Source organism: Scardinius erythrophthalmus, assembly GCF_964197995.2.
Source record: "Scardinius erythrophthalmus genome assembly, chromosome: 18".
Taxonomy (NCBI): domain Eukaryota; kingdom Metazoa; phylum Chordata; class Actinopteri; order Cypriniformes; family Leuciscidae; genus Scardinius; species Scardinius erythrophthalmus.
Window position 1 is genome coordinate 38,799,851 of NC_138238.1, and position 14,367 is coordinate 38,814,217.

General features: G+C 41.9%; 2 protein-coding genes across 8 annotated transcripts in view; both read left to right on the forward strand.

Annotated features, from left to right (window-relative positions):
• Positions 1-4,862, forward strand: part of LOC308706925 (uncharacterized protein) — a 66,550-nt gene extending 61,688 nt beyond the window's left edge. For all 7 annotated transcript variants that reach the window (XM_081392836.1, XM_081392840.1, XM_081392838.1 and 4 more), the window contains one exon: positions 1-4,862. This exon is cut by the window's left edge. In XM_081392836.1, coding sequence (XP_081248962.1) covers positions 1-2,299 — 2,299 coding nt within the window. In that variant the 3' untranslated portion in view covers positions 2,300-4,862.
• A 3,745-nt stretch (positions 4,863-8,607) lies between these two features.
• Positions 8,608-13,277, forward strand: tob1b (transducer of ERBB2, 1b). The gene is made up of 2 exons (XM_081393207.1): positions 8,608-8,801; positions 11,198-13,277. The coding sequence occupies exon 2, from the start codon at positions 11,307-11,309 to the stop codon at positions 12,264-12,266; it is 960 nt and encodes a 319-aa protein (XP_081249333.1). The 5' UTR covers positions 8,608-8,801; positions 11,198-11,306; the 3' UTR covers positions 12,267-13,277.
• The last annotated feature ends 1,090 nt before the right edge of the window (positions 13,278-14,367 follow it).

A 14,367-nucleotide genomic window follows, 5' to 3' on the forward strand; every position in this document is an offset into this window, starting at 1 on the left:
GGCTGACCTCTGCCGGCTGCTGAAGGTAAAGCAAATAAGAACCTCAGTCTACCATCCCCAGACCGACGGGCTCGTCGAGAGATTTAATCAGACATTGAAGCAGATGTTACGAAAGGTGGCTGCAGAAGATAAAAAGGACTGGGACCTGCTTCTTCCCTATGTTCTGTTCGGCATCCGAGAGGTACCACAAGCGTCCACGGGCTTCACCCCATTCGAACTCCTATTCGGACGACAACCCCGTGGTCTCCTTGACGTAGCCCGAGAAGCCTGGGAACAGCAGCCGGCAGTCTACCGAACCGTCATCGAACATGTTCAAGACATGAGGAGTAAGATCGACCGTGTCATGCCATTAGTCCGGGAACACTTGGTGAAGTCCCAACAAGCCCAGCAACGTCTCTACAACCGGGCGGCCCAACCACGGGAGTTTCAACCAGGAGATAGAGTGATGGTCTTGGTCCCCAATGCAGCATGCAAGTTCCTGGCTCAGTGGCAAGGCCCATATACCATAGAAGAGCGAGTCGGCCCAGTCAATTACAGGGTAAGACAACCTGGCCGTAGACGAACCGTACAGCTATACCATATCAACTTGTTGAAAAAGTGGGTCGGGGATCAAGACCAAGCAGTCACTCTCACCGTCCAAGAGCCCGTGGTTGTGGACACCAACCCTAACCTCTCCGCCGCCCAAAAGACAGAGCTACGGCACCTGGTCGGTCAGTTCCAGGACGTCTTCTCCGACACCCCCGGCCAGACTAACGTCCTCTCCCATGACATCCACACTCCTCCTGGCGTCGTCATTCGGCAACGGCCCTATCGAGTCCCAGAGGCCCGCCGGCAAGCTATAGAGGAGGAGATACAGAAGATGCTCAAACTGGGGGTAATTGAACCATCCCGGAGCCCATGGTCCAGCCCGATAGTCCTGGTGCCTAAGCCGGACGGCACCCTGCGTTTCTGCAATGACTACCGACGCCTAAATGAGATCTCCGACTTTGACAGCTACCCCATGCCCCGAGTGGACGAACTCCTGGAACGCCTGGGAAGGGCCCGGTACATCACCACGCTCGACCTTACTAAAGGCTATTGGCAAGTCCCCCTCTCCACAGAAGCCAGGCCCAAAACAGCCTTCTCGACACCCTCTGGCCACTGGCATTACCGGACCCTTCCCTTTGGCCTGCACGGGGCCCCAGCGACGTTTCAACGCCTAATGGACGTGGTACTCCGTCCTCACCAATCCTATGCAGCGGCCTACCTCGACGATGTAGTAATCCACTCGGAGGCATGGGAGGACCATTTGGAGCGACTCCGGAGGGTGCTGTCCGAGCTCCGTCGGGCTGGGCTAACCGCCAACCCCCGAAAATGCCACCTAGCCATGAACGAAGCAAGGTACCTGGGTTTTACAGTAGGAAGAGGACTCGTCAAGCCACAGGAGAACAAGGTCAAGGCAATCCTGGATGCCCCAAAACCCCTCAACAAGACCCAGGTACGTGCGTTCTTGGGGTTGGCGGGGTATTACCGATGCTTTATCCCCAGTTTCTCCTCTATAGCTGCCCCCCTGACGGACCTGACCAGGAAGGGACAGCCAGAACGGGTCCGCTGGACTAAAGAGACCGAACAAGCCTTTCAACACATCAAACAGGCCTTGACAACAGAACCTGTGTTGCGTGCTCCAGACTTCAGCTGTCCCTTCCTGCTCCAAACGGATGCTTCGGACACGGGATTGGGGGCCGTGCTCTCCCAGATTCAGGAGGGAGAGGAGCATCCGGTGGTATACATCAGCCGCAAGCTGTCCCAGGCCGAGAGAAAATACGCAGCCGTGGAGAAAGAAGCTCTCGCCATCAAGTGGGCAGTCCTGGAGCTGAGGTATTATTTGTTGGGCCGACATTTCACTCTCTTTACAGACCATGCTCCTCTGCAGTGGATGGCCCGGGCGAAAGACACGAATGCTCGAGTCACAAGGTGGTTCCTCTCGCTCCAGGACTTCCACTTTGTTGTGCGCCATCGGGCCGGTTCCAGCAACACCAACGCCGACGGTCTCTCTCGGTCCTGGGCAGCATATTCAGGTCTGTCAGGGGTCACTCCCCTCCCACCCCCGGTCTCCCCTTTTTGTTTCCACCTCCAGGACAAGGACGTCGCTTGGGGGGGGGAGTGTGGCGGGAGTCCCGAGGAACAATCAGCGTCGCCCTGGCAACACACAAGCGGCACCTGGAACCACTCACCACGGACCAATCGATCACGGCAAAACCCTCAATATAAGCAGATAGCTCACCACAGACGGGTGAGAAGGATCTCCAATGAAGGGTGACACTTACCGACTCTCTGTATCGCTTTTCCCCAGACTCGCCGTGACCGATTGGTTCAGCACTTCCTGGACTCACTCACCGGGGTGAACGCGCGTTCCCGCACCCACCTCTCACCGGCCACTGTCACCAGGAAAGCACCAGGGAAGGAAGGATTCACCCAGCACCGAGCACCAACGACGCCGTCACCTCACCCACGAGTATTGTTGTTTGTTTTCATCACGCTGTTGAATAAATTCACCCTCCGGGGCTCACTAAAGTCTTTTGTTCTGTCGTGTCGTTCCCCGCCCGGCCACAATATATAATCCACCAATAGCAAACCACAACCATCCAATCATCCAATCAATTCCCCACAGACACAATCAAGCCCCGCCCACATTTGTTCTTGTTCCTGAAACGCTTCACTCGGATATACAGGACTAGAGACTTTAACCCTTAACCCTGACTTTAACTCTTCTGGTTCCATCAATGTCATTGTTTTTTTTTTAACATGTCAAATGCCTGAAATAAGGTCTGTGATAAACATGAACACAAGCTCAAGGTATTTTCATGTTTAATTCTATGACATCGTCCCAGCCTTGGACTCTTATTTTGATATTCTGTTGTGTTTTTCATGAGTTCCTGTTTCTCTGCTGATTTGTTTCTATAACCTGTCAGTCACTTGGTTCGTCTTGTATTTAAACTCCATGTTTTGTTCGGTCCCTTATCGCTTTTTGCTACCAAGTGTCTAAATGAGACTACAGAAGATGTCGGGACATTAAAGGTCACGCTGAACAGATAAATTCATCTCACTTGCAAACTATTCTAAAATGTTTTTAAATGAAGACTGAAAGAGTTAAAGCTACATGTAGAGATGGTGATGTTGAAGTCATGTGACCGGACGATTTTATCTAGGCTTCAATATTAATAAAAGTTGTGTTCATTTGTGAACATTAGCCTTTAAGAATCATAAACTTTGGTTTATCAGACATAAAGAGTTTTCACAATATGCTTTAAGGAAGTATTCGAAGTAATGGGACGGTGTGCTGTATTTGTGCATATGCCACAGTTTATGCAACAGCCTCCCTTAAATTATTCTCTATAAAAAGACGACTCAGTGCTATAATGTGCCCTATTTTAACGATCTGAAAGGCAAGTATCAAGCGCGAAACGCAAGTAACTTTGTGGGCGGGTCTCGGGCGCTGTTGCTATTATACCGGCGGGATAAATGACTCTTGCGCCCGACGCAAATCTAAAATGTGTTGGTCTGAAGCAGCTTCATTACTCATAGGTGTGGTTTGGGCGTAACGTGAAATAAACCAATCAGAGCGACATCTCACATTCCCTTTAAGAGCAGGCGCGCTTGTTCCATGGCGGATGGCTATTATAACGGCGGATTTGCCAGGAGCGGTTCACAGCCGAGGAGACCGACGTTCTCGTCAGGGCCGTAAAACACAGAGAAGTGACATTGGGGATGGAGAAACACACCCAGATTAGCTTCGGTTAAACAGGCGTATGATCATTTGAGTAAATGTGTAAGCTAGATTTATGCCTATTCTTTCACATCTTCATGGACACAACAATGATTTCCCTCGTGTGGTAATATTGTTCCTTGTAATAATGTATGATTTGCAAAAATGAAAACTGCTGCTTCTGTGTAGATGAGAGAAGCAAAGTGTGTGTGTGTTGTGCTCACGCTACATTATGGCCAAGTATGCGCCCTTAAAATAGCCTCTGAATAACATGCGCGACGCGCCACTGACTTTAGACGAGGTTTCTCCTGGTCAGTGGAGGAATTGTTTTCTGAAACTGCAAAATAGCACCAGGGAACGTTTGCGCCGGAACACGCCTCCTCTTTTCCCTGAACCGCCCCCGGGAGCGCAAGTTCATTCCCTAATTTACCGACGTGCTTCTGTGGAGGGAAAAGTCCGCTGTGCGCGGGTGCAAAATAGGAATGATACATGCGTCAGTGTACAGAGTCAATTGCGCTGGGTGCGAGATAGAGCCCCATCGTGTGCGTCGTCTGTCAGATAAAGCCTTTATCAAGCAGTAACTGAAAGTGTCGCTCATCTAAAGGGGTTTCAACACAGATAGTATGTACAGTACATGTGTAATTTGAACTGTGAACTCTTGAAAACACCTGAACTTTTCTTACCTGTGTAGATGGGTTTTTTTGTACAAAAATATAACTTTATTTCAATATATACGTAGCACATACACATACAAATAAAAAATACAATTAGACCATAAAGCCCTTGACAATATAGCTTACCCTAACACAACAATGCATGGTTATTATAACCGTTATTAATAACTTGAGCATCAAATCATCATATTAGAGTGATTTCTGAAGGATCATGTGACACTGAAGACTGGAGTAATGATGCTGAACATTCAGCTTTGATAAATTATAAATTATAAATAGGAATAAATTACACTTTACTATATATTCACATAGAAAACAGTTATTTTACATTATAATAATATTTTACTGTGTTTTTGATCATATAAATGAACCATTGGAGAGCAGAAGAGACGTTTATTAGTTATCAGACATAATAATTACACTAATTATTGACTTAAAGACATCAACACACTTTTAATATCAGTGCATGTCTATGAATATATTACACTTTACTATATATTCACAGCTGTTTTAAATGGTATTTGACTGTTTTTACTGTATTTTTTATCAAATATATATATATATATATATACAGTATAAGTTACTATAAAAATATCAATTAATTACTAGCAACTAATTACATTTTTATTAGTTTAATTAGTTTAATTAGTTTATTAGTGTATTAACAGTTTAATTACTGTACTATTACTTTCTCTAAAAAGTATTGCATTACTTATTACAAATTACTTTCTAAATCCCATATCAACCTCAACCAGCAAACAATATATATATATATATATATATATATATATATATATATATATATATGTTTACACACACACACACACACACACACACACACACACACACACACACACACACACACGTCTAAGTACAAGAGTACAGTATATATGTGTGAAATATGATTTTGTCTCTAGCATGCAGGAAACCTCAGAGCTAAAAGAAATGATCTGATCTCTACAAATGTCCTACTTTGATTTAATGGCGAGTTTAATTGAACGTACGTGTGCATTATATGGCCTTTCAAGTGTTGCTCTGCCCAATATTCTCCTCACATCATCATCATCATCATCATCATCATCATCATCATCAACGGCCTGATCCGCCTACTGTGAGTCAGTGCTGGAAAAGCTTCATTCCAGAGTCCGGACAGACTCACTGGAAGCGTGTTCATTCTGCTCATTCTTCAGTGACAGAAGCCGTTGTGAACACACACACACATGACCGTGTGGAAACACTGATGCTGGAATGCAGAACGGCTGCTCTTTCTTTACACCCGTTCCTGAAATAACTGAGTGTGTCGTGAAGAAAGACAAAGGTGTGTGAGCCGTGACACCATCATCAGGGAGGAGCACCAGTGTGTGTTGAGCTCAATATTTACTGTTGCTATGCGACCGTGTCTACATCAGACTTATCCAAAGTGTTTCGTTTTTATGTCACAGACCAAAAGTCTTTCTACTATATAATGATTTATGCAGCTTTGATCCTCACTGACTTTCTTTCTCTCTTCTATGGAACAGCAAAGAACATATTTTGGAGGCCAAACGATGTTGGTGACCATTGACTTTCATTGTATGAGCAACTCAAAAATACCTTCTTTTGTGTTTCACAGGAGAAAGAATGTCATGCACTTACACTGTATTTCTGTCTAGTTTTCCAGCTTTAACATCTAAACATTCATAAATCAAGATACATTTACTGGAGAAGCAAAATTATGTCAGATAATCAGTTGGTTTCTGATCCAAATTAAGAGTTTTTGCTTAAAACAAGAACAAATATCTGCCGATGGGGTCAGAAAAAGGATCATGTTTTTCTTGAGAATTAAGTAGATTTTTCTGACCACATTTTTTCTCATTTTAAGCACAAACTCACTTTCTTTTTAGAGAACAAGACTTAATTTTTTTGAGTAATTTTCCTTGTCAAGTAAATGTCTACCTGACTTAAGAATTTTTTGATATTTCTATTGGAAAACAAGAAAAAAATACTGAGGAAGAACGTCATTTTTGCATTGAGTAAAAGATCACATTATGTGCCTTCCTTCGCAGTCAAACGTGACGAGGCCTTGAAATGTAACTTTTTTTTTTCTTCAGGAAAATCAATGTAATACATTTTTGTTTGATAACATTTTTTAAATATTATTTAGAATTTTGAGGAGATTATATGATACTATGTAATATTTATACCTTTTTTAATGAGCTATTTTTCCATTAAAAGTACAATTATTATTTTTTAAGGAACTTGCAATAAATCCAATATTTCAGATTCACATGTCTGAATCATGTCCATGATTTGTGTGTGGGTTCACATAGCAACTACAACAAAAGTCACCAAATTTCATCCCATTCCGATCAAGCGAAACATTAAAAAAAAAAAAAAAAGTGACATTTTTTGGTCTGATTTTTGAACAGGCCTACACTGAAACAAAATATTGATGTTGGATAAGGAAAGATACCTTTTATGATACAAACTGCCTCACATAAAGCTCAAATGACAGTGTTTGGGTTTCCTAAGTGACATGCATTGTTTTTAATTCCACAACGACCGTAGAGAAAGGCCGTCAGGTCACATTTCAGTATCATCAGTCACTGTAATCCACCAAGGTTGTAATAAGCAGGCGTGTGATTGGCTGAGTCTGTCGTTTCTCCTCCCACTGCCTTTCTCTGAACTTTGAGCGCTCACAATATCCCTGCTAAGCAAATTAGCTTATCCTGACTACCCAGTTTAGAAATCTGCAGTCATTAGCATGTTCCTCTCACTCTGTAATCAGGCCAAAAAGAAAATGTTGCTGAGGCAAACAGCAGAGATGGGACTACCTTTATTTCTGCTTAACCCCAGAGCAGATCTTGCTTATGAAACAGAATAATCTCGACTTTTAAACTGTATTGTGAGTCTGGAATCACTTCCCAAATGTCTTAAGCTATTAAAGATACCATGGCAGAAGAGAGCAATATTCCCCTGCTTTAGTGTTGCTGATCCTCGTCCATATGGTATAAGCTTATTGTGTGCACAGCTTATAATAATTCATGACGACGACAAAAACCTTAAACCTTAAACCCCTGGTGTATGGGAGCTTGTCTTACTCGACCAATGAAATATGAGATCAACATACTATTCCTGATCCTATAGAAAAAGCAACACAACACGGCTGTATCACGTTACAATATATGCAGGACAGATGAATAACTGGGTTTTGATTTACAATGTTATCAGAAAATTATATTTTGACTCTTGTATTAATAAATAACTTGCATGTTTATTTAGTCACATGCACTCATCGTCATATGTTCTTCAAAAGCAATGTATTGTGTATATTGCATAACTTAAAATGTCACAACAAGGTATGACCATTGAGTTTATTACTTTAACAAAACATATAGACAATATAACATGCTAAATAACATTCTGAAAAAAGAGAAGGAAAGAGAAAAAAATATCGTACTTTTTTTTCTTTAAAAAGTCCATTTTAAATCAATAATATTTGGGTATGTGGAGTATTTACATGACATTATAAATAACATTTGTTTGTTATACACTCTGCACATACTGAAATAACTAGTGTATTTGCATTGATGATGACGAAAGCACGGTCAGCCAATAGCATCTGAGTATTTTTTTCACGCAAAACACACAAGGGCAGATTACACCTCAGTGGACAAATGACCAGTGTCACTCCGCTCTGTGCTAGTGCTTTGCTCTTAATGTAGCCTATTTACTTATTTATTTATTCCTTCTTATCTGCCTTAATATGTCTGAAATTATTATAACGAGATTCATTATTCAGAACCTTTAATCTGATTTCATGATCATGTCAACAAAAGCTGCAGAGAGACTGTTTAAACGACAGGCTGTTAACAGCACTCTGTTATGAGGCGTCTCGATAAATCTGATTAACATAATAAAGCATGCAGTATTATTGTGTTTATATCTCCTGCGTGTGGGAGGAATACACTTAAAACATAACTAGAAACGCCAGCCGTGAATGTATTTTTTTGTTTATTGGTCGAGGGGCGGGTCCTTTTGATTATTGACGTCAGAGCAAAGCCAATCAGCGCGGAGAATTCGGAGGCAAATATATGACGAAGGCGCGTTCGTCCAATCGTAAGCGTCGCTGGGGTTTTGACCTCTGAAAACCGCATCACCGCCCCCAACCTGTCCGTGGCGGAGGAGCGCTATAAAGGAGATCCAGTCAGGAGTTTAAAGGGCAGAGTTGTAAAAACTCCCAGGCAGTGGGGAGTCGGATTGCTTGACGACAGACTCCAAAAAAAATAACACAATTACCCGAAGAACAAACAAGTAATCCTATTAATGCAACCTAAGTGGAATTATCTTTTCGATAACTGAAGCGGAAGCCCAACCCTGAGAGAAAAACACGGTCGTTTAATGTAAGTATTTTTGGCATTGAACATTCGTAATGTGTCGTTCGCTGAGGGTTTATAAATATATATCGTTGTATCTCAATGTCACTGCCTTAAAGCTGTAGTTTAACTCGGAAATAATGTTGTTTAAACCTCGGTGGAACACAAAAGGAGGCGTTAGGCACAATGACAGCGTCCATTCACTTGTATGGTATGGAAAGAAAATGCATTATAAGTCAATGGTCGAGGCTGTCAGTCCCTAAAACCATCGTTTTGTGCTCCTGGAAAAGAACGCATGTCGTTTGGATGCCAAGTATAATATATATTTGAGTGCGTTGTCGCTTTAAGAAACCGATTAACTCAAATGTTGGTTGTCTGCTTGGATTGAGACCTTGGATGTGCTTGATAAACGGTTGCTTTTTCATCATGAATTCGTTTAATCTAGCCTGCGATCATGTGAGTGTGTTCACGCTGTCTGTGTCATGAATCCCAAAACATTTACAGTGTCAAAGTTCATTCAAATCCACATTTTGATTCGACATTTATTTTGTTAGAGGCTTATCCAAAGCGATTGAGCTGATCTGTTTACGGTTTTGCAGTTATTTCAACACAGCGTCCAGAATATTCCCATCCATATTCATAATAATCATGGCAGTGTCTCATTTGAATCGAACGCTCGTTTGCAACGCAATAACCGACGTCTGTTTTTGTCGGAATTACGATCCCCAAACGCACTATTTTACGCATATGTTTTCCTTGATTCGTGTCTTAACCACTGAATATCAAAGCTCCTGGTTGTATTATCGAATGTAAGCCTGCCTTTATAATTATATGTGTACAATAGATTACTAATTCGCCCAGGGCTACACACCCCGAGCAGGGCGACACGCTATTGGTCGCGATCTTCGGGAAATCCGATCGCCGATCTGTTGCGCAATGTGTCGCATTGTGTTCAAACGCCCTATATTCACATAAAGGCGTTTTTACGCAACAGTTGATGGAATAAAGTAACTGTTAGGGAAGAGAATCCGTGTTATGTAATCTCCCTTGAACAGTGGTTTTCAATCCTTTAGATGCCACCGACCCCCAAACGTGATCATCCTCGTGCGAGGGACCCCCAGATAGATAGATAGATAGATAGATAGAATTCAAAATAAATGGGAATATTTTTTTCCTACTGCACTGCTTATTTAAATAAAATGAATATTTAATACATTTTCTTATTTAAAGAGTTCACCCAGAAGTGAAAATGATCCCATAATTGACTTGCCCTCAAGCCATCCTAGGTGTATATGACTTTCTTTTTTCAGCCAAAGACGGAGTTATATTAAAAAATATCCTGACTCTTCCAAGCATTATAATGGGAGTGAATGGTTCCTGAGATTTTGAAGCTCAAAAAAGCTCATCCCTCCATCATAACAGTAATAATTAATAAAGGCCTTCTGAAGCGAAACCATGTTTTTGTAAGAGAAATATACATCTTTATAACTTTATGAACTATAGTCACTGGCTTCCGGTAATGGCCGTATACGAGTCTAGTTCTGGCAGAAGAGTGACCTCTGATCTGACACATGACCTCTGACCCGATGCATGATGTAGGATGAAGGTGTAGCGTTGGCTCAGGTGAGAGTCGACGACCTCGTGCGGTTCAAACAACAAACTCAAGCTCCACCCACATTTCTCTTTAATAATTCTTGTTTTAGACTTCTAATTCGTGACCAGTGTTTTGTTTTGCTCTATCCTCTGTGCTCCTGCATTCGTCAATACGTCATGTGTCGGGTCAGAGGTCATGCGTCGGGTCAGAGGTCACTCTTTAGCCGGAGCTAGACTCGCGTACGGCTGTTATACCCAGTGATTACAGATTAAAAAGTTATAAATATGGATATTTCCTTTACAAAAGCATGGCTTCGCTTCAGAAGGCCTTTATTAACCCCTGGAGTCGTGTCGATTACTGTTATGATGGATGGATGCGCTTTTTTTGGGCTTCAAAATCTCAGGTAGCATTCACTCCCATTATAAAGCTTGGAAGAGCCAGGACATTTTTTATTTATTGTGTTTCTTCTTTCAGCCAAAGTCATAAACACTTAGGATGGTTTGAGGCGAGTAAAAATACAGGATCATTTCCATATTTGGGTGAATTAACCCTTCAAGCAAACTTATTTGCATGTTTTTCTCTAAACTCCCAGCACTCCTTTAAAACCCCAGGCCTACGATATGCAAAACGCAACGGATTAAGCAAATTTAACCCGATTGTATCGCTCTAAACCATTTTACTTGTGTCTCAGTGATTTATGAAATGCGTTTGTGGCCTTTAATGAATGTCTGCCACTCCATCAGTAGTGTTTTTATGTAGGCTGTGATTGAATAGCTCATGGTTTATTGCTCTTCACAGCTGAATACCTTGCCTCTCTTTCCCCTTCAAGGAGATTTTCCAGTGGATCAACAAGCGTTTCCTCGTCCGCCAGCACCGATCGCTACTGCCTTGGAGGTTTTTACAGCACTCGACTATAAAGACAGCACAGACAAACAGCTATGCAGCTTGAAATCCAAGTAGCGTTGAACTTCATAATTTCGTACCTGTACAACAAACTCCCACGACGACGAGTCAACATATTCGGCGAGGAGTTGGAGAGGCAGTTGAAAAAGAAATACGAAGGACATTGGTACCCAGACAAGCCATACAAAGGATCCGGGTTTAGGTGTATACATGTGGGCGAGAAAGTAGATCCGGTCGTTGAGGAAGCAGCCAAAGAAAGCGGGTTGGACATCGAAGACGTTCGGAACAACTTGCCTCAGGATCTCAGCGTTTGGATCGACCCCTTCGAGGTTTCCTACCAGATCGGCGAGAAGGGAGCGGTCAAGGTGCTATACGTGGACGATAACGGCGAAAACGGCTCTGAGTTGGACAAAGAAATCAGAAACAGTTTTAACCCGGAGGCTCAGGTCTTCATGCCAATCACTGATCCAGTGGGCGTGTCCTCAGAGTCGAGTTCGCCATCGCCGCCGCCGTTCGGCCAATCGGCATCCGTTAGCCCGACTTTCATGCCACGATCCAATCAGCCTTTAACTTTCACCACCGCGTCCTTCGCCGCCACCAAGTTTGGCTCCACCAAGATGAAGAACGGTGGGCGTAACGGTGGAAAGGTTTCCCGCAACTCTCCCACCAACCTAGGCCTGAACGTCAACAACCTAATCAAGCAAAAAGCCATTTCCAACTCCATGCATTCGCTCTATGGATTCGGCCTTGGAAGTTCGCAGCAAAAAGCATCGGCTTTGTCTCCCAACGCCAAGGAGTTCGTGTTCCCAAACCTTCAAGGACAAGGGAGCTTCCCGAGCGAGAGCGCCCTCAGCCCTCAGCCGTACAGCAATGCCTTCGACGTGTTCACCGCGTACGGGAACATCAACGACAAGTCTCTCATGGATGGCTTGGGCTTCAGTCTGGGAAACATGCAGTATTCAAACCAGCAATTCCAGCCAGTCATGGCTAACTAATGGGAGGATTGTCGGCAAAAGGAAAACGCAAGGCAAAGACGCACAACTGTGGATGTGGAAATCGAAGATCTTTATTATTAGTCACTGATAAGCGCATGAGCCCAAGGGTGTTTTGTTTTATTTTATTTTATTTCTTCCTAATCTCTTTTTATGCCCCCTTGAGTTTGTACTGAAAAGCTTGTTACACACACACACACTCACATACACACAGCTTGGTCAACACGCGTCAATGTTTTCTTTTCCTTTTTTGCCAATAAAGCAAAAAACAATTTTTTTTACAACCTTTTGAAAAAAAAAAAAACTTTAAAACATTGGTAAACAAAAAAAAACACAGAAGTTCAAGTTCTGGCCTCTTACAGTATTTTAAAAGTTGGTTAGACTTGGCTGATTTTTAAGGAATTGGCACTAATGCATATATATCTGGGGTTACGTGGTCTTTTTTCTAATTGTATAATTTAATTGAGTACAGAGTTTGTAAAATATCAGAGTATATATATTGTTTCTACAACATGGTATTGCATTTATATCTTTTTACTACTCCAGTGATCTGTGATGGCTGCAGAAGCTTTATGTTATAATATATTTTGTTTTTTTGTCTTTCTTTTTTTTTAAATTGTTAAAGAAATTCATCTTTAAAAAAAAATAGATCAAAAATTCTAAAGATTGTGTACAGAATATTCCTTAGTGTTGGAATTTCAGTGTAGGAATATTTGCTTTTTTGAAACAAAAAGAGTTGTATTTTCTGTTAAGAGTTAAACAGATTTTTGCTATATTATGATGGACAATGTAATCGTATATATTAATTTTGTACCTACATTGTGCAATACTTGATAAAATATGGTATAACAAAGTATTTTGAGTCAGTGTCTTACATGTCAAGAGGGACTGAAATAGTTTATATTAAGTTTGTATTAAAAATGCTTGAAATATGCTTGTCTTATTTTTGTTTTTCTTTTTTTATTTGACATTTGCACCCTGGCCTTTTTCAATAAAAGACAATTTAGGCAAGAATACCACTGGTCGTCTTTTCTTTTTCCCGTCAATTCTTCATGAATAACTCAACATGAGTGATATCTGTGTTTTTACGGTGACCTACGATCAACTCTTCGTTAGTTTCCTCACTAATTCAACACGCCAAGACTTTCACAGGTGAGAAAATGATTCAGATTCAAAATGTTTGCCAATTCTGAAGCACAAAATGGCTTCTAGGAAGGAAGAACGTGTAAGATTCTCATTTCTGAATGCGACCTTCTTCCTTATTCTTTAATCCTGCTGTACTTAACATGGACTGGAGCCAATAATGACCCGAAAAATGTTGTCTTGCAGAATCTTTCTTTTGGACACAATGAAAACCTGCCCTGCTGACTTCAGTTTCTATACATTTAGCAAATTCCAAACATTGCAGTGCACGAATGAGTGTCTACATTCAGTGAGGTGACCTTTAAAAGATTAATAATCACTTTTGCTGATTCACTGTCTATGTCAAAACTAAAACCAATGATCAAATGGCATTTCCTCTCCGAACTGCGTATGATTTTCGACCATGTTAGAAGTCGTGTCTCAAACGTGGTAAAGGTTGAAAACAAATCACTCGTGCTCCCTCTTATTGCATTGCTGTGAGAGGCTTATTGCTGTTGTGGACGCTGCAATTAAGCTTCAAATGGACACTTTGTTTTTGCAGCTGAAGTGCAAAGCCTGTGTGAGATCATGGCCTTCACAATGTGCGCTTGTTTATTTTTAATACTGCAGTTCGAGCCTTCGCTGATGCCAGCGTGGACACAGATAGAGCTCCATCTGCTTATCTCAAGTATGTTTTGGCAGCGTGAAGTATTTTGGTAGCAACTTAAGCATATCGCATGTTTGTCTACGAGGTGGATGATGTGTTTGTGTAGTGTGCACTATAGGCTTGACAGGTTTGGTTGAAGAGATAAGAGATAACTCCAACTGTTATTGTCTGGCGCGACTCCAAACCTGTAGGGTATAGGATATATAGGTTAAAGGGCAGAAAAGAAAAGATCTAGAATATTGCAATGGAAAATCCAACATAATTCATAAATATGAGGAGCATTCCAGGCCGTATTGAAAGCATTTCCTGAGATTG